Source organism: Mauremys reevesii, linkage group 2, assembly GCF_016161935.1.
Source record: "Mauremys reevesii isolate NIE-2019 linkage group 2, ASM1616193v1, whole genome shotgun sequence".
In the NCBI taxonomy this organism is placed as follows: Eukaryota; Metazoa; Chordata; order Testudines; family Geoemydidae; genus Mauremys; species Mauremys reevesii.
The window spans coordinates 201,484,017-201,511,050 of NC_052624.1; the positions used below are offsets into that span (position 1 = coordinate 201,484,017).

The following is a 27,034-nucleotide window of genomic DNA, read 5'->3' on the forward strand; positions in this document are numbered from 1 at the left end:
AGAAATAGTAGAGGAAGCAATAGTGGATGGGAACCTGGGAGGCAGTGACCATGAGATGGTCGAGTTCAGGATCCTGACACAAGGAAAAAGGGAAAGCAGTAGAACAGAGACCCTGGACTTCAGAAAAGCAGACTTCGACTCCCTCAGGGAACTGATGGGCAAGGTCCCCTGGGAGAATAACATGACGGGGAAAGGAGTCGAGGAAAGCTGGCTGTATTTCAAAGAAACCTTATTGAGGTTGCAGGAACAAACCATCCCGATGTGTAGGAAGAAAAGTAAATATGGCAGGCGACCAGCTTGGCTTAACAGTGAAATCCTTGCTCGTCTTAAACACAAAAGAACAGCTTACAAGATGTGGAAGATGGGACAAATAACCAGGGAGGAGTATAAAAGAATTGCTCAGGCATGCAGGAGTGAAATTAGGAAGGCCAAATCACACTTGGAGTTGCAGCTAGCCGGAGATGTTAGGAGTAACAAGAAGGGTTTCTTTAGGTATGTTAGCAACAGGAAGAAAGTCAAGGAAAGTGTGGGCCCCTTGCTGAATGAGGGAGGGAACCTAGTGACAGAGGATGTGGAGAAAGCTAGTGTACTCAATGCTTTTTTTGCCTCTGTCTTCACAGACAAGGTCAGCTCCCAGACAGCTGCACTCTGCAGCACGGTATGGGGAGGAGGTGACCAGCTCTCTCTGTGGAGAAAGAAGTAGTTCAGGGCTATTTAGGAAAGCTGGACGAGCACAAGTCCATGGGGCCGGATGCGCTGCATCCGAGGGTGCTAAAGGAGTTGGCCGATGAGATTGCAGAGCCATTGGCCATTATCTTTGAAAAATCATGGCGATCGCGGGAGGTCCCGGATGACTGGAAAAAAGCTAATGTAGTGCCCATCTTTAAAAAAAGGGAAGAAGGAAGATCCAGGGAACTACAGGCCAGTCAGTCTCACCTCAGTCCCTGGAAAAATCATGGAACAGGTCCTCAAGGAATCAATCCTGAACCACTTAAAGGAGGGGAAAGTGATCAGGAACAGTCAGCATGGATTCACCAAGGGCAAGTCATGCCTGACTAACCTAATTGCCTTCTATGACGAGATAACCGGCTCTGTGGATGAGGGGAAAGCAGTGGATGTACTATTTCTGGATTTTAGCAAAGCTTTTGATACAGTCTCCCACAGTATTCTTGCCAGCAAGTTAAAGAAGTCTGGGCTGGATGAATGGACGGTAAGGTGGATAGAAAACTGGCTAGATGGTCGGGCTCAACGGGTAGTGATCAATGGTTCCATGTCTAGTTGGCAGCCGATATCAAGTGGAGTGCCCCAAGGGTCGGTGCTGGGGCTGGTTTTGTTCAATATCTTCATTAATGATCTGGAGGATGGTGTGGACTGCACCCTTAGCAAGTTTGCAGATGACACTAAACTGGGAGGAGTGGTTGATACGCTGGAGGGTAGGGATAGGATGCAGAGGGACCTAGACAAATTAGAGGATTGGGCCAAAAGAAATATGATGAGGTTCAACAAGGACAAGTGCAGAGTCCTGCACTTAGGACGGAAGAATCCCATGCACTGCTACAGACTAGGGACCGAATGGCTGGGTAGCAGTTCTGCAGAAAAGGACCTAGGGGTTACGGTGGACGAAAAGCTGAATATGAGTCAACAGTGTGCCCTTGTTGCCAAGAAGGCTAATGGCATTTTGGGTTGTATAAGTAGGGGCATTTCCAGCAGATCGAGGGATGTGATCATTCCCCTCTACTCAGCACTGGTGAGGCCTCATTTGGAGTACTGTGTCCAGTTTTGGGCCCCACACTACAAGAAGGATGTGGATAAATTGGAGAGAGTCCAGCGGAGGGCAACAAAAATGATTAGGGGGCTGGAGCACATGACTTATGAGGAGAGGCTGAGGGAACTGGGATTGTTTAGTCTGCAGAAGAGAAGACTGAGGGGGGATTTGATAGCTGCTTTCAACTACCTGAAAGGGGGTTCCAAAGAAGATGGATCTAGACTGTTCTCAGTGGTAGAAGATGACAGAACAAGGAGTAATGGTCTCAAGTTGCAGAGGGGGAGGTTTAGGTTGGATATTAGGAAAAACTTTTTCACTAGTAGGGTGGTGAAGAACTGGAATGGGTTACCTAGGGAGGTAGTGGAATCTCCTTCCTTAGAGGTTTTTAAGGTCAGGCTTGACAAAGCCCTGGCTGGGATGATTTAGTTGGGTTTGGTCCTGCTTTGAGCAGGGGGTTGGACTAGATGACCTCCTGAGGTCCCTTCCAACCCTGAGATTCTATGATTCTATGATCATCATACAACAAAACATTTAATGGTGAGCTCTTTGGAGCAGGGATGGTCTTTCTGTTAGATATTTGTATAGCACTTAGGACAATAGTGCCTGAGACCATGATTCCTAATGGAGACCCCTAAGCACTACTGTAAAAACAAAAAAAATACAATTTATTACTGTATAAATCAGTTATGTCAGTGATGGGGTGGAGGTCCCTGTCCTGTGCAGGGTGAGTGCACCCCATTCCTCAATCTGCTTTCTGCATCTAGCCAGTGAGGCCTAAGGGTTTAAGTCCACCAATTGGCTCCTTGCTGTAGGGTTGTGCGGCCTAGGAGTCAGTCAACAGTGGTCCTCTGACTCCCCGGGCAGTAAAGGCCTATTGGCTAGAGTCCATATCAATACCCTGACTCTCAGGGGAGTGAGGCCTAGCAGCCAGAGTCAATAGGTTTGCCCTTGTCCGCAGGGCTGTTAGGCTTAGGGACTGGAGTCAACAGGGTTGGGCCACCTCCCAAGCAGGGTGTGGCTGGGGTAGGGAAACCCTGGCCCTCTCTGCTCCACTGAGTCTCAGTCCAGGGCCCTGGTAGTGGCGAGTGGCCTCACCACTTAGTCAGCGAGGATCTGCCAGTAATACGTTGACTGCTGTAGGGACAATGGGCTAGTCCCTTTCTGGGCTACTTCCTACCATGATTCCTGCAGTCCTGGTCCAGCTGTCTTCATGGTGTTTGGTCTCCTTGGGTTGTGCTATTCCCGGGGTCTCTGACTTCCGAGTGGCGTCCTCAGGTATCTGGGCACCTCCCTGAGTCTCAGTGTCTCTACCTCCTGCAGTCTGGGTCTTCGGCAACTCCTGAGCTGGAGCCTGCAGCATGCATCCTTCCTGTCCGGCGGCCAGCCCCGACTGATCTGGGTTGCTCCCTCTTATACTGGTGTTACACCTCAAGCATGCCCACTATCTTCCTCAGCCCATCATGAGGAGTTAACCCTTCCCCACCCAGTGCGGAGTGAGTGCACCCCGTCACAATGTCCCAATTAATGAGTGCTTATCCGTGCCCTTAGCTGTATGTAGAAACAGTGCATGCTTCAGTTACAACAGATAAAGGCTATGTCTTAGTGACAGAAATCTGCATTGCAATGCCAGAGACCCCAGTTCATTTCTATGTATTATTCTCTCTCTTCTGGTCTGAAGGACTTGGAGAGCTGTGGAGAACCGAGTGACCCATGTTGCTCAAGAGCAATTAAACTAGCCAATTAGTATCAGAAGGGTAGCCGTGTTAGTCTGGATCTGTAAAAGCAGCAAAGAGTCCTGTGGCACCTTATAGACTAACAGACGTATTGGAGCATAAGCTTTCGTGGGTGAATACCCACTTCGTCGGATGCATGTAGTGGAAATTTCCAGGGGCAGGTATATATATGCAAGTAAGAAGCAGGCTAGAGATAACGAGGTTAGTTCAATCAGGGAGGATGAGGCCCTCTTCTAGCAGTTGAGGTGTGAAAACCAAGGGAGGAGAAACTGCTTTTGTAGTTGGCAAAAAAAATTAAAAAAAATAAAATTAAAAAGCTAACTACAAAAGCAGTTTCTCCTGTTGGAGAGCCACTGAGTGGAGATCATGCGTTCAGCCGAGGCAATGAACAGCAGCAAAGACTTAGTACGCTCCAGGTAAAAGGCCAGAGCCCACCTCACATCCAGCATGTTGAGGCGGCGCGCCTCACTGGACACATGGGGCTTGGGACGGAGGACCGTCAGGAATATGTCCTGACCCATGTGGTAGGCGGAGACCACCTTAGGGAATAATGAAGGACTTGGTCGGAGCTGGACCTTACCCTTATGGAACACTATGTACAGGGGCTTGTCTAGCTGATGTGATCACCAGCAGGAAGGCTACCTTCCACGAGAGGTGCGACCAGGAGCATGTAGCTAGCAGCTCAAAACGGCAGGGACCCGTCAACTGGGCCAGCACCAAGTTCAGGTCCCACTGCGGGACTGGGGGCCTAATGTATGGGAAGAGACTATCCAATCCCTTAAGGAATCAGCCAGTCATAGCATGGGAGAATACTGTGTGTGCCCCTGCACCGGTGGGTGGAAGGCCGATATGGCCGCCAAGTGCACCTTGACGGACAAGGGCACTAGGCCTTGGTGAAGGAGGTCATCTAAAATGAGCTGGATCGGGGCAGCCATGGGTGAAACGCCCCGCTCAGCTGCCTACCGGGAAAATTGAGACCACTTTGCCAAGTAGACTCGACGTGTGGAGGGTCACCTACTTTCCAAGAGGACACGCTGAACTCCTTCCAAGCACGCCCTTTCCTAACCATCGAGCAACCACGCTGTGAGGTGGAGTGCCGCTAGGTTGGGGTGGAAGAGGCGACCCTGGTCCTGGGAGAGCAAGTCCAGGCGGGACAGCAATGGCCACGGTGGGGTGACTGCCAGGCTCATGAGAGTCCCGTACCAATGTTGCCTGGGCCACGCCAGGGCAATCAGGAGGACCCGGGCCCTGTCTGTTTCTATCTTGTCCAGGACCTTGCTGATCAGCGGGATCAAGGGGAAGGCATAGAGAAGCTGGCCCAACCAGGACAGGAGGAAGGCATCGGAAATGGCGCCCACTCCCAACCCTCCGGGAGCAGAACCAGGGACACCGGCAGTTCTGCCAAGTCACAAACAGGTCCACAGTTCCCTACTCTTGGAAAATCCTGTGCACCACCTCTGGGTGTAGTGACCACTCGTACTGAAAGGAGACGACTCAGTTCAGGCGATCCGCCCATGAGTTCCGGATGCCTGGTAGGTGGTAGGCCTATAGGTAAATGTCATGAGCTATACAGAAGTCCCACAGCCTGAGGGCTTTCTGGCAGAGGGCAAAGGAGCGGGCCCCCTCTTGCCTGTTGATGTAAAACATCGAGGCCATGTTGTCTACGAGAACCTGACTACTCTGCCCTCCAGGTGCAAGCGAAAGGCCACTCATGCCAGCTGAACCGCCCTGAGTTCCTTGACGTTTATATGAAGAGCAAGGTCCTGCACTGACCACAGACCTTGGGTTTGAACGTCCCCCACGTGGTCTCCCCACCCCAGGTCTGACGCGTCGGACACCAGCTCCACCGATGGCGGCCTGCCCCTGAACGGGACCCCGTGGAGCATGTTCCCTGAGAAGGACCACCATTGTAGGGAGGCAATCACCGGCTCGGGCGCTGTGAGGACTTTGTCCATCCTGTCTCTGGCCTGGGAGAACACTGAGGCCAAGCAGAGCTGGAGGGGCCTCATCCTGAGTCTGGAGTAGCGAACTACATATGTGAATGCAGACATGTGACCCAGGAGCTGGAGGCACGCTCTGGCTGTGGACATGGGAAACCTTGTGATTGTGTCCATGATGCCCTTCAGGGTCTCGAATCTGTCCGGTGGGAGGGAGGCCCTGGCTGAAGTCGCATCCAGGACTGCCCCACTCTATGCGCTGCACCGGGACTAACGTGGACTTAGTGTCGTTCACCAACAGGCCCAGGGTGGCACACATAGACAGGAGGGGCACCACATGATCCCACACCTGCGACCGGGAGCAGCCCTTGACCAGCCAGTCGCCCAGATAGGGGGAAATCTGGACCCCACGATGTCTGAGACAGGCCGCCACCACAGACATGCACTTTGTGAATACCATAGGAGCAGTGGACAGGCCAAACAGGAGGACCGTAAATTGATAGTGCTCCTGCCCAACCATGAAACAGAGGAAGCGCCTGTGTCCCTCAAATATATAAATGTGGAAGTACCGGTCCCCAGGATCCAGGGAGGGGATGATGGAGGCCAGAGAGACCAGGCGAAACTTGAGCTTTACCATTTACTGGTTCAGGCCTCACAGGCCCAGCTCCCCTTTGGCCTTCGGGATCAGGAAATAGCGGGAGTAGTACCCCTTGCATTTGAACTCCGCTGGCACTACTTCCACCGCTCCTAAGACAATGAACCACCCCACCTCCTGCTCGAGCAGGGCCTCGTGAGAGGGGTCCCCCAGGAGGGATGGGGGCGGAGGGTGGTTGGGCAGGGTAGAGGTAAACTGGAGGACATAGGTCTGGGAGATGGTGTTGAGGACCCAACAGTCTGAAGTCAGCCGTGACCACTCTGGGAGAAAAGCACACAACTAGCTGGAGAAGCGAAGCTTTATCCAGGTGGATCCCTGGTATGAACTGGTAGGTTGCCCATAGTAGGCAACTGGTAGGTTGCCAACTGACATTTCCCTGCCTGTTTACCATTGAAGGGCCCAGCTAGGGGGCAGATTGGGACTTCCCCTGCGAGCGTTTCTTATAGTCCTGTGACTTTTTATAAGGGGGCTCATATTTAGAGTGGGTGGCCCGGGTGGGAGCCTGTTGAGGCTTAAACTTGGTCCTGGCCAGAGCCAGGATGTAGAGGCCAAGTGTCTTAAGTGTTGTGCGGAAATCTTTCAGGCCGTGCAATTTCACGTCTGTCTGTTCCACAAACAGGGCCTTGCCATTGAACAGGAGGTCCTGCAAGGAGTTCTGTGCCTCACTGGACAGCCCAGACAGCAGGAGCCGCAACGCCCTCCTCATGGACAATGCGAAGGCCATAGACCTTGCAGCTGTATCCACAGCACCCGATGCTGCCTGCGGGGTTGCCCTGGCAGCTGCTGTACCCTCCTCCACCACAGCTGTGAACTCCTTCCTGTCGTGCTCCTGGAGGGAGTCCTCGAATTTGAGTAGAGAGCCTTGCAAATTGAACTCATACCGACCCAGGAGAGCCTGATAGTTCACCACCCTTAACTGGAAACTCGAGGATGAATAAACCTTTCCCCCAAATAAATCCAGCCTCCTTGAGTCTTTATTTTTCAGTGTAGGGGCTGATTGGCCCTGCCTCTCCCTGTGGTTGACCAACTCAACCACCAGGGAGTTGGGGACAGGGTGGGTGTACAGGTATTCATGCCCCTTGGTTGGCACAAAGTACTTCCGTTCTCCCGTCTTAGAGATGGAGGGCAAGGAAGCTGGGATTTGCCACAAGGCATTTGAAATTTTTGCCACCCCTTCGTGGAGTGGGAGAGCCACCCTGCCCTGTGCCGAGGTCGAGAGGACATTGAAGAGGGAGTGCAAGGGTTCCTCCATCTCCTCAGCCTGAAGGTTGAGGCTTGATGCGACCCTTTTCAATAGTTCCTGGTGGGCCTTAGAGTCCTCTGGCAGAACAGAGGGAGGAGGTGCCATAATCGCTCATCAGAGGAGGATGAGGATGCGGGTGTGGTACTCTCTGTACCCAGCAGTACCGGAGGTCCCATCCCCCTTGGTCGTCCTCCGGACATGGAACTGAAGATGCACACCCCACCGACTCCTTTCTGGAAGGCTGGGAAAGGGAGGCCATTGGTTTCTCCGAGGCTCCGGCCACGGAGCGAGCCCTGCTGCGTTGGGGGCCAAGGGGCCCATTGGTACCATGGTGCCAGCCAAGAAGCAGGTTGTTCAGCCTGACTAGTCTGTCCCATCGACTGACAACTATGAAGGGAGGCCAGGCTGGCGTATGACCTGCCGCTGTCTCTGGACTGGGAGGAGTGGTGGCGTCAGGAACAGTGCTGACTACGAGACTGTGATCCCGAAGTGGAGGAGCAGTACCACCGGTAGCAGCTGCTCCACGATCGGCTCCAGCAGGCAGATCTGTGACGGCGAGGTGCCGGCAATCAACGCCTGAGACTGCGGGGCTGGTGCCACCGCGGGGTCCTGGAGCAAGACAAAGAATGGGAACGGTGTCAATGCCCATATTGCGTCAGGCTACGGTAGCCTCTCGGAGACAAGGACTTCCGGTGCTGTCTGTCTTGGTCCCTCGAGGCAGAGCGGTGCCTGGAACCTCCGTCAGTCGGAACCCAGCCAGACAACCTGGTGGGGGTCGACGGGGAACGGCGTGGACTGCGCATGGGGTGGTTGCTGAGTGGCGAACAGCACCAGGAACATTCCTTCAACTGCGAACAGTGCCGACCAGGCGGCAACTGTGGAGATCCAAGCGGTGGCTTGCTTCTGGACCGCGGAGCCAAAGGTAGAGGTGCTCCTGGTACCGGCAGACGTAACGTCCTGGGCCGCTTGCAGGGCCTCTGGCATGGAGGGCACCTGGACATCTGGGTAAGCCTGCGCCGAATGGGATGGGCTACTCCGCTCAACCTGAATCGGAGGCCTGAAGACCGATGGGGACTGAGAACTACCCAACGTGGGTCTAGTCTCTCCCCGCATCTTACTCCGGTGCCTTGGCAGAGAAGACCTCTTCTTAGCCTTCTTCGTGTGACCTGCGGATGGGGAATGGTGCCGACTGGCGGAAGGCACCAAAGAGTTGCTGTGCACTGACACCGCAGTACCTGGTGCCGAGTTGGAGCAGCTCACCGAAGTGGGCACCAGTGCTGACTCCATCAGAATAGCTCGGAGCTGAATGTCCCTTTCCTTCTTGGTCAGAGGCTTGAAAGATTTGCAAATCTTGTCGCGATCACTGAAATGGGTTTCCCCCAGACAGCATAAACAGTCCGTGTGCAGGTCACTCACTGGCATTGGCCGCCTGCAAGTGTCGCACGACTTAAAGCCCGGGGCATGGGGCATGCCCTGAGCCGGGCGCACTAAACTAAACTAACACTAATCTAAACTACTTCGATTACAGGTACTACTAAATATGAATGAACAAGAGTTCAAGAGGAAAGCTGCAGACAAGCTGGAGCAGAACCGTTCCGATACACCTTCATTGGCAGCAAGAAGGAACTATGGGTGGGGGGAGTGTGCAGCACTCCTTATACTGCGCCATAGAGGCGCCACTCCAGGGGTCGCTAGAGGTACTTCCCTACAGGTACTGCTAGGGGAAAAACTTCCAACACCAGTGCACGTGGCGAGCACACACACCTATTGGGGAATACACATGAGCCATCATTCGAAGAAGAATAAAGGACTCTGAGGAGTCTGACGGATAAAGATGTCTCTTCCCTCAAAATCAAAGGGAGGGACAAAAACAAAATAATACAAAGATTTAGAAATAGGTTCAAAATTCTAATAGTTAAAAATGCAAACATATATACAGCAAATAAATATATAATATATTGACCTGATTCTTATAAATGAGCAATTTCAATGTTTTAATATGATACATATTTGCTCATGTTTTTTAAAAAATACATGCCATGTATCATAATTTGCATGAAGCAGAACTAGAGATATGGATTGCATGTGTGGAATTATTAGATATTTGACGTTATTAACTATCGCAACATTATGACTAGGATAATTACCTGCACCTGCTTTCCTGTAATTAAATGGTTGTGTAAAACATTACATTTTCCCTGAGGTCCAAACGATATTTTCTTGTCATTGTGCTACTGAAATGCAGCTGATTAGAAATGTTGTGACTTTTAGATGAAGACTGCATTATTTCAGTTTGTAGGGAAAATAACTACACTGATTTCATACACAGCACAAAAGTATTAAGCTCTTTAATTCAGCATATGAAATTCATGAAAGCATTTTAATTGCTTCTTCCACGACTGGAGAAGTTCTGAAAACGTAGAGTGGAATTCAGAGTTTATGACTTTGGAAAATGTCTTGGTTTCAGATACAAGGTAACAAATTTAATAAAAGATAAAATTGGTCCCTTCTGTGTGACCATTAAGCTAGAGCAGTGGAAACATTCAACGTGATACACTTCCATGTTAATGATCAAGACTTTGGGAGCTGAGCTGAAAGTTTAGAAGTCTAGGCTTAGAGATGATATTGTGAGATAATTATATTATAAAGTTTATATATATAGTCTCCTAACTTTGGTGATTTGGGCTGAGATGATTACTTTGAATTGAAAAATATTGTGTATGCACAAATAGTAAGTGAAGAAAATGTTTTAAATTCAACATTTTCCCCTTGTACAGACAGTTTTTTGTGCATTTTTACAGAGTATCATAGAGTACTGTGAACCACATAAAAAGAATCATGTTAATTAAATAATGGGAACATAGAAACCTACTGATAAGAAAAGTAAGAACACGTTAAATACTAAAAAAAGTTGTTCCTAGAGATGTTATAAATTATTTGGCAGAGTAAGGACTTGGTCTTTGGCACCAATGTGGAAGTAAAGGTTTGGTTGTTTTTTTTTCATCTTCTCTATGTACTTCAGAGTGATATCAAATTCAACCCAAAATAACAAGCACTCTGTGAATGGCAGATTTATTAAATAGCTTTGTGATTAGACTTGGAAGGACTAGATTTTTATCGGTAAGTGTTGATAAATGTCAATTTCATCACACACACCAAGCAACTAAAAAGTATGTCCATTGATGATAATAGAAATTCACAGATATGCAAAGAAAAATGTTGCTTGTGAAATTAGAGTTTGATTTAAGAATATTTTGTATATTTTCACATGCGATGTTGAAAATTCATTTTAAAATTTATAAAGCTTTACCTTTTTGAATATCAACATCTGTCTTAAAAAAATTGTTTGCCCCTCTCCCATTGTACGACACCACCCATAATTTCCTGCAACTGTGAAAATTTAAATAGATTAAAATAGAAAAGTTTAAAAATAAAAAAATTGATATTATCCATCAAAATTACTCAAAAATAAAAATCGAATTCTACCTCGCCTATCTATGGGGCACCTCTGCCCCAACTCACAGACAGTGACTTTCTGGCTGCTTTTCCTAAAGCCACAGCTCCAAATGCCAACAAAAATCTGTCAAAGATCAACAATTAACAACACATTAAATGCTATAAAGAGGGATGAACAAAATCTTTTTAATCTCCCACAAATCTGATTGAGGTAATAATTCCCTCTTTAATTTCTGCAGTAAGCCTTAAAATAATATGCCAAGGAAATGGCTCCCTGGAGAATTATACTGATTGCTTGTAAAGGGGAGTGACTGAGGCCATCTTCCGTTCACCTGAATTTTGACTTTGAGTAGGACTGACTATATGCCCTTTATCTAGAACAACTGTCTTAAAAGATCAATGGAAAATAACTGATTGAGCCATGGAAATGGAAGAGGTCATGTTACACACTTCTTTTAGTTAACTTGTAGATGTTAGGAATAGAGCTGGTGAGGAATTTTTGCAGAAACATCTCTGGTTCAGGTTTTAGAGTGGTAGCCATGTTAGTCTGTATCTGCAAAAAGAACAAGGCGTCCTTGTGGCACCTTAGAGAGATGAAACCAGGTATGTTTCTGATGGAATCATGGTAGGCTATTGGGGATCCCAGGCTCTGGAGCAGCCCCATTATACCAGGCTTTCTAACTCCACAGAGTGGGCAGCTAGGAAGCCATCGGAGCCCAGAAGCCCTGGAAACCCCAGCACAGTCCACATGGTGAAGCTGCCTCAGAGTCACAGACTCTGGAGGCCCTGACAGCTGCTGTTTAAAATTGACATGATTCTTGACAAGAATCATGTCAATTTCAGTTAACAAATGACAAGGTGGCTGGAAGCATATTTTAGATTTAGAAAAAAAATGTGTCAGTGTTTACAAAATGAAAAATTCATGGAATTGCCAGTTCATGGGAAATTTCAAAAATGTCAAAATTTCTTGCAAACCAAAAATCCCAAATTTTAGCCAGATCTAGTTAGGAAGGGCTTTGGCCCATTCCTTCATTTCTAAATGGAAGGATCCATGAGAAGAAATCTAATGGGACTAACCAATGTGGCAAAAAGAAAGAAAAGCCTTATAATGAATTAAGATTTCCCCCCCCCCACTAGAATAATTAGTAAATAGGCAATACAGTGATATTTCCCCTCCCTCCTGAACTTGCAAGGTTCTGTGACTCCTGCTCAGTGAGCTCCAGAGCTGAATTTAGGGACAGACAGCACAGGCAACCAGGGATACCAGGCTCGGTGTGTGTGTGGGAGGGGAGGGGGGGTGCACGCGCCAGGCTCGGGGTGCTGTTTTCGTTGTTAGTGACAAAATGGAAAATAGAATGTTTGAAATAACATGTTTCAGCTATTCTGTATGTGGATTCATTTTTCATTAACCTCCTAGAATGTTATCAACCTTTTTAGAATCTCATGGAATCTTCCAAACTTTGAGAACTACATTTTCCTTGAACCTCCTAGAAGGTTGTCAGCCATGCCTACATGGGTATGTAAAGGATGGGGCATCACCATTCAGTCAGTGAGATACAAGAAATAACTGAAGTGAAGTGAGAGCTCAGCTGTGATACTGTGAACCTTGTTTTATTGTGTAATTGTGAAAATGTCCTTGTGTTTTACAACTTGAAGAGTGTAAGTACTGACTAATAAAGGACATTTAATTATAGGGATTCAATAGATATCTCTGTCATCTTTACACAACAAGTAACAGTATTTCTTTTATATTCTTTTGCCATGCTTAACACGTAATGTTTGATGACTTACTAAGACCATGGAACATAGACTTTTGCTCTTCCTAATGATGTCTTTTTTCCCCCAGTAGAAAAAAAAAAAAAGAAGCCCCTGAAGAAGCTTTCAGGAGCTCAGTATTAGAAGCGAAAAGCTCAATTGCAACCTAGTTTGCAGGAAGGGGCAAATTTTATGGGAAAATATCTGAAACAGAACAACAGACTGGGCTTTAGGCAGTAGCAATCGTCCCAGTGCAGAGGAAATTAACGGGCAAAGCGTAAATGATAGAAGTCCTATTACTAAGGAATTAGAGATTCACCTGACAATAAGTAATGGAAATGTGAGGAAAGTGATGGAGAATCATCCAGTTTTCCTGGCAGCATAAAGGAGAGGGATGATAAAGAAAAATGTGGCTCACATGAAAGAGAGAGAGAGAGAGTAATGACAAAAAAAATCTGGTTTACGTGAAAAGGAAAGAAATGATAAAGCATCAGCCTCACATGATGACACTAACAGCAGTGAGAAAAAACTGCACACCACAAATCGATACATCAGATACTGCTTTATGACTAGTGACCCTAAACTCTGCCAATATTGATTGCACAAATTTGAACAGACCGGGCAAAATTAAAGATATGACGTTTCCAGTAAATAAGCAGAAGCAACACTGCTCAAAGTCACACTGCAAAAAAGAGTGCTTGAGAATGGTGAGAAACTGAATCGGTATTAGCTAGTTGGCAGTTTATTTCACGTAAAAGTGTTCTGTTTTTGTTGCAAATATTTAACAAGAATGCCAAATCATTGCTTGCCCTTTCCAAGTACAATTACTGGCATAACTTAGCTGATACTCTGAAGCAACATGAAAAATCACCCAGCCCTTTTATGGCCTACTCCAAATGGATGGAAGTTGAGTCCAGACTCAGAAGCAGAAAACCAGTGCATTATTAAGGTAGAAACCCAGCATTAGAGGAACGTGCTCGAGCGTCTGATAGCAATTACCCTCTTCCTTGCAAAGAATAATTTGGCTTTTCAGGGCTCATCGGATAAGTTACTCACTGAACATAATGGTAATTTCCTCGGCTTGGCAGAGGTCCTTGGGAAATACAGTGATGTTATGCGTGAGCACCTACATCAAGTAGTTCATGAAGTGATGGACCATTACTGCAGCAAAACAATTCAAAATGAATTGATTGATTGACCTTATGGCAAGAAAGGTGCTTGATAACATACTGATGTGGCTTGGCAAAGTGAAGTACTATGCCATAATAATGGACTGCACTCCCAACGTTAGTCACAGTGAAAATATGTCATTTACAGTAGGATTTGTTGACAACAAGGATGGCTGTATCCAAGTAAAGGAACACTATCTGTTTCCAGTACTGGAAAATGCCTAACAGAACTGTTTTGAATGAGAATAAAATGAAGCTTCAGGACTGCTGCAGCCAAAGCATGACAATGGCATGAACATGAAGGGAAGAAACAGTGGCTTCCAGACAAGGATCCTTGCGTTGAATCCAAGAGCTTTCTTCAGGCCTTGTGGCTGTCATTCCCTCAACCTGGTTATGTCAGATGAGGCGTCATCTTCTTTAGATTCAGTATCTCTCTTTGGAGTACTGCAGAGGATGTCCCCATCCTGTTTTCAGCATCAGCTATCAGACAGAGGATCCTCATAGACAATGTTATAAATCTGTCCATAAAGCCACTAAGTGACACTCCCTGGGAGAGCCACATTGACAGTGTAAGGCCAGGGAACTACCAAGTGACTGAGGTTTTCGATGCCCTGATGGTACTGGCACAGTTGAGTAAAGCTGAGGCTGGAATCTGACACGATGCGCAAAGCCTGGCAAACCAAATCACGGACTTCAAATTTCTGGTATCAACTGTAGTTTGGCACAATATCCTGTTTCAAGTAAATGTTGTAAGAAAGGTATTACAAACTCAGTCAATGGACATCGCGATCCCCACTACTTTGATGAGAAGCTGCCAAAGAAATGTCAGAAAATTTAGGAATTGAGCCTGTCTTCAAGGAAATTCATATTCGTTGGAAGAAAAGACAGTTTGGTTACAAGGGCAGAGATGAGGTCATGCGAAGCTCAGACGAAAAATTCAAGGAGTTTTTTTGTTCGCTCATTGACACTGCTCGGATGTCCATCAAAGAAACATTTAGATAAATAAGGCACCAAGAAAAGACCTGGGGTTTCTTAGTAAGCTGCTGGTGAACAGGAAAACACTCTAACAATTGTACAGACCTTCACCAGATGCTGACACATGGGAAACATTCAGACATCAATGATTAAGACATCTATGTTGAAGCGGACAACATCCATTACATTTTGTCACACAGGAAGCACTCTCCAAGTTCTCCAATTCATTCATGATGCAGAGTTGAAGGACACTTTTCCTAATGTGTGGACAGCTTTGAGGATTCTTTTCACTCTGCTGGTCACAGTCATGCGTGCTGAGTGCAGCTTTTCAGAGCTTGAGTCAGACTCATTAAAACTAGGGCTGTCAAGCAATTAAAAAAAATTAATCACAATTAATCGTGCGATTAATCATGCTGTTAAACAATAGAATACCATTTCTTTAAATATTTTTGGATGTTCTCTACATTTTCAAATATATTGATTTCAATTACAACACAGAACACAAAGTGTACAGTGCTCACTTTGTTTTTTACAGTGCAAATATTTGTAATAAAAATAAAGGAAATAGTATTTTTCAATTCACCTAATACAAATACTGTAGTGAAATCTCTTTATCATGAAAGTTGAACTTACAAATGTAGAATTATGTACAAAAAGTCACTAGATTAAAAAATAAAACAATGTAAAACTTTAGAGCGTACAAGTCCACTCAGTCCTATTTCTTGTTCAGCCACTCACTCAGACAAAAGTATTTTTTTTTCATTTGCAGGAGATAATGCTGCCCGCTTCTTGTTTACAATGTCACCTGAAAGTGAGAACAGGTGTTTGTATGCATTGTAGCCGGCATCGCAAGATATTATGTGCCAGATGTGCTAAAGATTCTTATGTCCCTTCATGCTTCAACCACCATTCTAGAGGACATGCAGCCCTGCTGATGATGCTTGTTTAAAAAAAAAAAGTGTTAATTAAATTTGTGACTGAGCACAAGAGTTCCAGAGCACAAGAGTCCTTTTGGGGCATAGGGAAGAAGATACAAATCCTACACAGTCTCTTCTGAGGCAATAGTCTCTAGGCTATTCTGCCAACTGCTTAACTGAGATGAGTCCTCACCTGGAAAAATTAGCAACTTTCATCTTAGGACAGAAAAGGAAAATTCTGCCACAGATGTCAGAGACCAGCAAGGAGTTTGAAGAAAGAATTCATTCCTCTCCTCAAATGACAAAGGCTCTTCCTGTTTTCAGCCCCTCCCTTAGACTATCTTTCAGTGAGAGCTAAATGTATAATGGGCCTGGTGAAAGTAACAAAGAGAGGAAATCTTGGGCCTGGTCTATACTTAAAATGTATGTGAACATAGCTACAGTGCTCAAGCTTATGAAAAATCCATATCCCAAAGGTTGTAACTACACTGACCTAACCCCTGGGGCAGATGCAGCTAGGTTGATGAAAGAATGGTTCTGTCAACCTAGCTACTGTAACTCAGGTAGGTGCAGTTCCTACAGCAATGGAAAAAACCCTTCTGTGGCTGCAGTTTGCAGCTCCACTACAGGCTTAGCTATGGCACTGTAGCTATCCCACTGTAGTGCTTCTAGTGCAGAAATGACGTTAAAGAGAGGCTGAAAATATTAAGGACCCTTCCTATCAGAACCACACTGAGGATCCCTCTTAGGTTTCTACTTTGTCCATTATGACAGGTGGTTATTGCAAACTGCTTGCTAACCACTGCCATCTGTGGCAGAATCCTGTCCCAATCTGAAAGATGACTGGCCTTTTAGGCAACCTATAGAAAAAACAGTGATTGTTGCCCATGAATCAACCGCATAAGATTTTAATGTCCTTCCCACATCCCGGAAATATTCTTATGCTCTGTGCCTAACCATCTCCTGAATTAGAGAAGAAAAATATTGTGCCAACCTGTTGGGAATGTTACAACATACAAAAGCCTTATGATGAGAGTTGTGAGTGAATAGGGAGGACTCTGACCTAGCCAAGCAGGAAAAGGAAGCTGGACATTAAGTGAATGAAAATCTGCAGAAGCCGTCATAACCAAAGTGGGTTGTGGGGGGAGGAACAATTCCATCACAGGTAGGAAACAAAGCCACTAGTAGTAAGCTAGTTCTCCTTCTATTGCTCTACATGACAAATATAAAAGAACTACACACTGGGCCTGATTCTCCTCTCATTTACACCGGGATAACTCCATTGATTTCAATGGGGCAACTCCTAAATTATATTCATTAAATTGAGAAAAGAATCAACACCATTGCTTCAATCTGCTGGATAATATCTCTAGCTTATGTAACACTTATCACTAGGGCTGTCGAGTAATTGCAGTTAACGCCCACAATTAACTCAAAAAAATTAATTGCGATTAAAAAACTTAATCACGATTAATCGCAATTTTAATTGCACTTTTGAACAATAGAAAACCAATTGAAATTTATTAAATATTTTGGATGGTTTTATGCATTTGCACATATAATGTATTCTGCATTGTAATAGAAATCCAAGTGTTTGTTTTTATTATAAATATTTCCACTGTAAAATGATAAACAAAAGAAATTGTATATTTCACTTCACCTCATACAAGTACTGTAGTGCAATCTCTTTGTCCTGAAAACGCAACTTACAAATGTAGATTATTTTTGTTATATAACTCCACTCAAAAACAAAACAATGTACAACTTCAGAGTCTACAAGCCCACTCAGTCCTACTTCTTGTTCAGCCAATCGCTGAGGAGATAATACTGCCCACTTATTTACAATGTCACCAGAAAGTGAGAACAGGCATTTGCATGGCACTTTTGTAGCCAACATTGCAAGGTATTTACATGCCAGATATGCTAAACATTCATATGCCCCTTTGTGCTTCAGCCACCATTCCAAAGGACATGCTTCCATGCTGATGACGCTCATTCAAAAAATAATGCGTTAATTAAATTTCTGACTGAACTCTTTGGGGGAGAACTGCATGCCTCCTGCTCTGTTTTATCTGCATTCTGCCATATATTTCATGTTAGAGCAGTCTTGGATGATGACCCAGCACACTTTCACTGCAGATTTGACAAAACACAAAGAAGGTACCAATGTGAGATTTCTAAAAATAGCTACAGCACTCGACCCAAGATTTAAGAATCTGAAGTGCCTTCCAAAATCTCAGAGGGACGAGGTGTGGACCATGCTTTCAGAAGTTTTAAAAGAGCAACACTACAATGCAGAAACTACAGAACCCGAACCACCAAAAAAGAAAATCAACCTTCTGCTGGTGGCATCTGACTCAGATGATGAAAATGAACATGCGTCGGTCCGCACTGCTTTGGACTGTTATTGAGCAGAACCTGTCATTAGCATGGTCGCACATGCCCTGGAATGGTGGTTGAAGCGTGAAGGGACATTTGAATCTTTAGCACATCTGGCACAAATATCTTGCGACGCCAGCTACAACAGTGCCATGAGAACACCTGTTCTCACTTTCACGTGACATTGTAAAGAAGAAGCGGGCAGCATTATCTCCTGCAAGTGTCATCAAACTTGTTTGTCTGAGCGATTGGCTGAACAAGAAGTAGGACTGAGCGTATCTACATGCACTAAAATTTTACGTTTTTATTTTTGAATGCAGTTTTTTTGTACATAATTCTACATTTGTAAGTTCAACTTTCATGATAAAGAGATGGCACTACAGTACTTGTATTAGGTGAATTGAAAAATACTATTTCCTTTGTTTTTTTACAGTGCAAATACTTGTAATAAAAAATAAATATAAAATGAGCATTGTACACTTTGTATTATGTGTTGTAATTGAAATCAATGTTTGAAAAAGGAGAAAACATCCAAAAATATTTAATATTTTATTTTTGGTATTTTATTATTGTTTAGCAGTGGGATTAATCATGTGATTAATTGCAATTAATTTTTTTAATCACTTGGCAGCCCTACATATCACCATCGCATCTCAGCCCTGCAGATGAAGGGAACTAATCTATTACCCTATGATTCAGAGTGAAACATGAACTCTTCTGTGCTCTAGCCACAAGCAACTTTTAGCAAATGTTACAAAAGAGAAAATAATTGAGGATACCAATTTCCCCTGAACTGGGCTAGTTACACCAGCATATTATACAAGTTCAACAGAATTTGTACAATTTGGAAAAACAAAACAAAAAAACCCCCAAATGTATAGCCAAGGGAAGTGGACTGTTCAGAAAAGAAAAATTTGGTCATCTCTGTAATGGTTCCCCCCCCCTTCACCCGCACCCCATGAGAATAAGGGTGACTGCTTTTAATATTAAATTATTTGTACAATGACCAAAGTTATGCTAGAAACCTCCAAGAACAGACAGACAACGTCCCTGGCCTGAGCAGGTTACAAATTATATTGTAGACAAGCCTCAGGTAAATGAGGAAACAACGGGAAGGTGTTGGATAGGGTCACAAAAATAATACTTCATGACTCGTGTGTCTGTAGCCTATAGGACTAATCTGCTTGCTTTTATATATTTTGTGTGTGTGTGTGTGTGTGTGTGTGTGTGTGTGTGTGTGTGTGTGTGTGTGTGTGTGTCTTTTCTTATAGTTTAAGTATTTGGTTTATTGTAACAGGTTTATAGATTTATATTAAAGTAAGTTTGACTGTAATGCAAGAGACCTACAAGCCATATCCTGTATGTTAAGCTAAACCAAAGTTAGCATATCTATATTAATATCTTTTATTCAGAAAGCAAAGTTGACCTATATCTTGTTATCTAAATAGATGAGTACCCACGCCTATGTCTATGATCTTTTATTTAGACTGATAGACAATGACGAATGGCATAGGGGGGTTTTCCCACAGACTTAACAAGTACCCCATAAGAGACTGATGTGCATACATACCTGTCATCAATATGCACATACATACTAGCCTATGGGGTAAGTGTACCCTAACATTTCTGTGTGTGAGGAATGAAATTTGGGCATAAGAGGAAGGAGGTCCGGCATTTGCCCTATAAAAGAGGTAACCACCTCAATAGAGTATCTCCATTTTCTTACTAGCTTTAGATCTCCATTTCTCTTCCTCATGCACTCCATTTCTCGCTATCTCCATTTCTCTCTCACTTCTTCCACTCTATCTACGAGGATTCCTACTATTTGTAGGTTATACTTGTTCTTCTTAAACTTTAAGTTTCAAGGGAACTAGGCTAAGCTTGGTTTCCCTAAGTTTTATTCTTAGTTTGTTTATTAGGTTTTGATTTAAGTTTAAGATAATCAAGTAAACTCTAGTCATCTTTAACAGTTCTTAGCATTTTCTAAGCACTGCATCCCTCACTCAAGAATTGAGAAACCCAAACTGCAAGGCTGGTCCTGTGTCTCTTACCACCAGGTTATCAAGGAAGAGTGTGAGTATATTAATCAAGGATTTGTTGCATATAATACTATATTCTCATACGTATCTTTTGAATAGCAGAAATGCAATTGTAACTTTGTAACCCTTGAGTATTTTACCATTTTACTTACTATTATAGCCTTAAAGACTTTTTATTAAAATCAATATCTGTCTCAGTGTGAGCTTCCTGTCATACCCCTGAGGGTCCTTTATAAATTCTGTGGAGCCTGATTCAGGACAAGAACTTTTATCTTCTGATCAAACAGATTGGCGAGCCTAAACCCATACTAATTAATATTAATAATTATTATTAATGTTATTATTAATATCAAATAAAATAATATTAATAAACTAAATTCCCATATTATCCAAATTAATATTATCAGGACACCCTAAATCAGGCTACAGTCATCACATGACAAATTCAGCCACTGTTAGTGGCACCCTTATTGGCAGTCTCAGCAGAGGCTCCAAAAATTGACTAAATACGTAAAGTGAACTACTTTCTGGGTGTTAGAAAGGCACCCGTTTGAGGCTATACAGGAAAGCTTGCATTGGTACCACTCGTGCAGAATAATACGCTTCATTTTCCAGTGTTGTAAAATGTTAAAGTTACATTTTATTTGTCATGGAATTTTAAACAAAGAGAATGTGGCACATGCAAATCCCACCTTTTGATGTTAATTTACATTTTCTGTAGATAACATTTGAACAAACCTCAGAACATAGCTATTTAGCGTTACTTAGGAGAAACAGCTCACCATAAGAGAGTGATATATAATCCTATGCTACAAAAATTTAAATGAAGCAGGAACATTGCTGCTAAATAGGAAAACAAAACAAAACCTACTGAGAAAATATATTAAATGCTAAAACACTGCTCTTGTAATCAAAGCAAAGTATCATAACCATTTTATGGTTAGACACTATTTGGATTTAAAATAGTAGGCTAATCAATTGATTTCTATTGGATTTATCCACCTTCCAGAGAGCGATAATGACATTCTGACATACAATTACACAAAAATATTTATTTTTAACTTCAACCACTTAAAGGTCCTTAATATTAAAGACAATGTAATCACTTTCTCATTGTATGGAATATCAGCTAGCTGTATATTAACAGGCCACTTACTTAAAATAATCATTTGCATCAAACATTATGTGAATTTGCCAATGAATTGTATGTGTATTGTTATGCATTCAGCAGTGCTAAGTATACATGATGCAAATAAGCATAGCCTCATCCAAAAACAAATATAACTATGTAAATCACATATTTTTCATCTCACACGGTACAGACAAAATTCCTCCCCCAAAATTTGACCAATACCACATTCATGAATAGCATGAAGGTAGTTAAACTTAGAACACCTTTTGAGTATCCAAAAGGTAGCCTGTGACTGCATGATTTACAACTGATCTTGAACAATCGAAATCACAACAGAATGAGGGGTCAGTTACTCTGTGAATTCAATGACATTCTTTCATCGACATCAGACTGCTGCCGCAGATAAGAGAAATGATTCCACTACACTTTGGAAATTAACTGAGGAAGGACTGTGAAGCAGAAAGGAGGGCACACAACTGAATTAAGTATTTTATTACAAGAACACTAGTGAAAATTATACGCAGGAAGTTCCAAAACACATAAGCACACTATTGGTAATATTTCTATTTCTCACTTACATTTATCACTACAACACAATCAGTGAGAAGAGTCACATCTGCAGCATGTAAACTGATAATAGGGGAACATTATTTGATTCAGAAGAGCCTGAACAACTTTAGATTCTTATCTGAGCCATCTGAATATTCTCTTTCATCCAACCTTTTTCTCCAGATCCCTATCTAATTCCTTCTCAATCCTGTGATCTAGAAACTGATCCTGCTTCCTGTCCTCTGAGTACAGTCAGCTCATTGACACAGATTCCCCAACTCCAGCCTACATCCTAACTTTTTCTCATTCTTTATCCATTCAGCTACATTGCTCTCTCCTCTTCTATTCTTCTCTCTTCCTAATCCAAGTTCTGCCTCCCCCTCCCTACTTTTCTGGCCACCCACCAAGCGTCATTGTGAGGTTTCATAATTGCAGGGCCAGCTGCTCTTTACAAATCTCATGTATTATATACATTCCTATGCATATCAGGGGCATGTGATGATTCAAGAATCTCTGTACTCTGCTTTGACAATAATGTAAAGCACCATAAAGTGGCCAAGTATTAGAATTATTATGATGCCACTCTGGGGCTCCTCTGAGGAAACTCCAGAGATAATGAGTTTGGAGCAAGCAGCTATCTTCAGAACACTGAGGCTCCATGATGCATTTGGCAGGACATCAGCAAAGGTGTGCATGGTGTGTGTGGGGGGGGGGCAGGATGGGACGGGTACGGGTACAAAGGGAATGCTAGAATGTGAGAGACAGAAACAGAACACAAGCAACAGAGAGAAAAGGAGTAAACGGGTGTGGAAAGGGGAATGGAGCCTGAGATCAGGCAGAGAGCAGACTGTAATTGGATGAAGAAAGGCTGTAGAAGAAAGAATATTATTTCATTATATGGTACAAACACATTGAAGGGGCGGGGGGGGAAGGAGGTGGCATCTCTAGGGACCATATTAGCAGGAATCCCAGCCAAGGGACAACTAACCTAAAACAAAAACTCGGCTCCTAACCCAGTCTGCTAGTAAGAGGTCAGATATTGATCACTGGTCCAAAATAATTTCTTATAATCTTCATACGTTTTCCTGCAGCTATAACAGGATTTAATCGTTTGTATAATTTTCAGTAAGGCATGCATGCCATTATGTCAAAGTAACAAGGGGCAGGAATTCAGTCGGGCTATGCAGTTAGTATAATATTCAGTAGTTACATCTATGTTAATCAAATCTGGTTTTCTAATATCATTTATAAAAGATAAAAGTTCATAAAGTAAGAATGTGAGGAGAGAGATGGAGGGTTAGAGAGAAGGAATGGCTACCACTGGTATAGCATTTTCAAGTGCAGGAATAAGATGATGTAATTGTGAAGTCAAATTTACAGTTTAAATGATTTTATCTTCATCCTGTGAACAACATCTTTTCTGAAATAAGTTACTAAACTATCTGCTTATTCCAGCTGACTCCTTGTACGCTTGACTCGTAACACTTTAAACAGATGGTAGAGGCTTAGCAAATATTCAGGCCATATGATTTTGTGTATAAATGCACAAATTTCATTCCTTTCTTGGTCTGTTCTATCCATTTTCAGATTAACACCTATAGTAAATTGATGATAGTTTCCAAATAAAACAGGACACTGAATGCTCCTACTTCTTTTAGTAACAATTAATTCATTATTTATGTTATGGCAGTAGCATGCCAAGGCCCCAATTAAGATTAGCACCCCATTTTGTGCGAAGTGTTGTAAAAACACATTTTATTCCAGCTTTTATTTTTAATACAGTTCAGAAAGATGTTACAAACACTGTAAATCTGACAAAAGAATTTTGGTAAATATTAGGAATTCTAAAAATCCTCTTTTTTTGCAATATAATACTTCTTATTTTTGGTCCTATTTAAATAATTTACTGCTTAAAGCTAACACAGCTATCTATTTGAAGTAGAGCTATCGTAATCTTTAATAGTCTCTGTGGAGTAAAATAAATCAAATACCCAATTCAAGAACTAAATGGTGTGCTTCCCCCCACTGCCACCTAATTAATATGAAATGTTATATTTTGACATCAACTCACTCATTGAAGCATACTGCCTAAAATTAGCCATGTCACATACATTAATTTTGCTGTTGCCAAGGGACTACTGAACTGAGTGTACTTGTTTTAGTCTAGTATTTTAATACTGTTGCATAAAGCTTTTTGCTGTGAAAGCCAAGAATTCCCCACAAACCATTAATCTAACAAGTTCTATTCATTACCATCAGAAATTAGTTTTTCTAAAATATGTAGCTCAGAAACTGCTGACAAACTACTTCAAATCAATTTTTTTAAATGTTTCGCATAACTCATTGTTCAAGGCTAACTGAAAACTAATTAAAATTGTCAAGAAAACTATTTGAACAAGAAGAAAAGAAAAAAATGTCTACACCAAGTGACGAGAAAAAATTGATACTACTTGACTGGATCTCTGCCCTTGAATCTGTTGCCTTTATTGTTTGGCAAATGAAAATTCCTCTGCTCTCAAAGGGGTTTTTGACCTTTCGAAGCATCAGTATGTATGTCCTTTCCAGAGAGCAATTGTCCATGTTCTTGTCCAGAACTCCAAGAACATTTCACTTCCTTTCTGAATGGAGAGAAAAGAGCTCCCTAATCTCTCAAATATAATTTATTCCCAAATTAAATATCCATGTAACTAGATAACCAGGAAGTTAACACATCAAGGATTTTCACCTCCCACTCTGACAGGAAGGCAGGAGGACAAAGAATCAAGTCAAGTGACATATGATAAATTATATTACATACAAGTCATTTTCCTTTCTCTAACAATAACACTACCTACATTAACTAGATCATCCTTGGAAACTGAGCACCTTGAAAAGTACATTCATCAAATTGTAGTAGAGCAAAAACCCGTCTGAGGTGTTCTAAATACCCCCAAATTGGGGAAACTTACACGAACAGAAAGAGGGAGAGTTGACGAGAAACCCTCAAATAGACACTGAACTGTTAGCACCATGACGACTCTGAGGACAACAAGATATGGTTTGTACTGAAAGCAATTCAAGTATTAAGATATTGATTCCTTTGCATTAGCACCTGTTTGAGAAATTGTACTATTCATTAATGAAATGCTCCAGAAAATTTATATAGCAAGTGGCAGGGCTAGAGGACAAGGTCCAACTTTATAAGGAATCTTCTAAAATATCCTTAAACAAGCATGATGAACTCTAACACGAAGGTCAAATCCCAGTAGTCAATCAGTCAACAGGAGCATTTGTTTTAAAGAGTTCTAATTTAGACCTAGGAAACTGAATGGAAAGTGGAAAGGCATTTCAGTGCAAGTGTCAACACCAGATCTGATTCTGTCCATAATAATACATGACTGGCAGTGACAGATATATATCCAGAGAACACCTTGGCTTTCCCTGCTTCTTGTTTTCTAGGAAGAAGGTCCATATAACTGCTGTAGATCCAAAATCCCAGGTTTTTGCAAGATTCCTAAGGATGTTTCTCCTCTTCCCCCCAACCAGCCATGTGCATTTCTATCTCAGAGTATAACACTATCACTTACATCTGCCCCTCAAATTTCTCCAGCCCTTCCTACTCTCTTCTCTTCATCCAACAACCCCCTGCTCTCTGGTGGATAGTATTTTCCATGCCCCCACGTATTTGGTGAGCTCTGAGGACGTATTTAGGGAAGGGTACACGGTAGATAACCAAAAGTCAGCACATACTTTACACATCCATTGTCACACTGAATGAAACATTGGAACCAAGCAGGGCAGAACTGTAATGTTCAATGGGAGGTTAGGACCCATGAGATAATTCTCTTTGACAAAGTGGTCTGGCCAATTAAATTCATTAGACAACTACTGCTATAAACTTACTAAGAATCAGCAGTGTCGATTAGAACCTAAACTCTCCTTTTATATCACTTAGTTGGCAGAATTATTATGATAGGTTGAAGAAGGGGTCTTTGAACAACAGATGTGTGTACTAAAGGACTATTATGTATGCTCATGCAGTGATTGCTTCTAATAGTTTTTATGTATTTTTAAAAATACACTTTAATAGCATTTTCTTATTCTTATAAAGAGAAGACGATTAATGGGATTTCAAGCAAACCCCTAAGGTATAGTACTGGGACGTTATGGCACTAAATTATCTGGACATTAATGAAACAACAACAATAGTCTGTAAGGCTATCAAACCATCTGGGTATATTTAAAATAGAAATAATTTTCTTAATATAGTGTGAGGGTAATATATAATAGCTGGTGCTGTTCATTAATGCAGAGGAAGTGCTGTACTGTTAAAAACCACTGCACTCAGGAGGTGATGTTTTTATTTTTGGCATTCGAAGGTGGATAGCAATCACCACATGAAGTCTCGGTATATAAAAGCTACCCAGACAACATCACAGGAGTTGGCAGTCAGGGAGTACAGTTGGGACCCACAGGAGGGCATCCTTGAAAATAATCAGTAATTAATTTTATATCCATGAATATTTTCAACCCTGAGGCACAAGTCTGAATGCTTACATGTGGGGTAGGAGATACAGGCAAAAGAGCATTTCATGGAAATAGAATAAAATAAATATTGCATTGGAATCTAGGGATTGTGGCTGTGAAATTTGGTCCCATTGTGCCACAGCACATTGCCTTCATGAGATACCACAATCAAAATGCTTTTTAAATACTGTGTGCATACAGCACATATAATAAGCAAAATACTGAACAAAGTTCTGCATCTGGCCCCTTATTTAGTCTTTTTTGAGTGTTGCCCTTCAAAACAGTTTGTATTACCTTTCAGTTTGTTTAAAAAATATATTAAAACCATTTGTTTTCCCTCCAAGATTTTTTTCCCCTTTGAATATTCTTTTTTAAAAGATTTCTCTCCACTACTACTACTATATTAATTTTTATTCCTTCATTCAAGTTTCCTTCTCTCTTCCCTAATTACAGGTATCAAAGTTTGAAACCTTTTGCCTACAGTTTTAACCATAAAATATAATTTCATTTTGCACAGTTAACCAAATCATTTTGAAGAGCTAAGTACTACAATTGCAATAAGATTTAGATAAAGCAATGTTCTATCAATAGCACTGTCACACAGTGCTACAAGCTAAAATGAAAGAAAAGGAGTTTCAACTGAAAACAAACCTGATGGCATCCATGGATCAGATGAGGGCTTTAACAGTGTGTTCACCTGGTCCCAGTTAAGATCATCATCATCAGATTGACTATATCCACAGGAGCTAAATGGCTCATCAAAGGAACAACCTCCTGTAAAATAAATGCACAGGTACAAATTAAATCAAGCAAGCAAATATCAG

At 42.6% G+C, this 27,034-nt stretch overlaps 1 protein-coding gene across 15 annotated transcripts in view; it reads right to left on the reverse strand.

Annotated features, from left to right (window-relative positions):
- The window catches only part of PTPRM (protein tyrosine phosphatase receptor type M), a 717,223-nt gene that overhangs the window by 508,624 nt on the left and 181,565 nt on the right, over positions 1 to 27,034 (reverse strand). For all 15 annotated transcript variants that reach the window (XM_039523703.1, XM_039523700.1, XM_039523699.1 and 12 more), the window contains exon 2: positions 26,862 to 26,984. In XM_039523703.1, the coding sequence (XP_039379637.1) occupies positions 26,862 to 26,984 (123 nt within the window). The remainder of the gene's footprint in view (positions 1 to 26,861; positions 26,985 to 27,034) is intronic.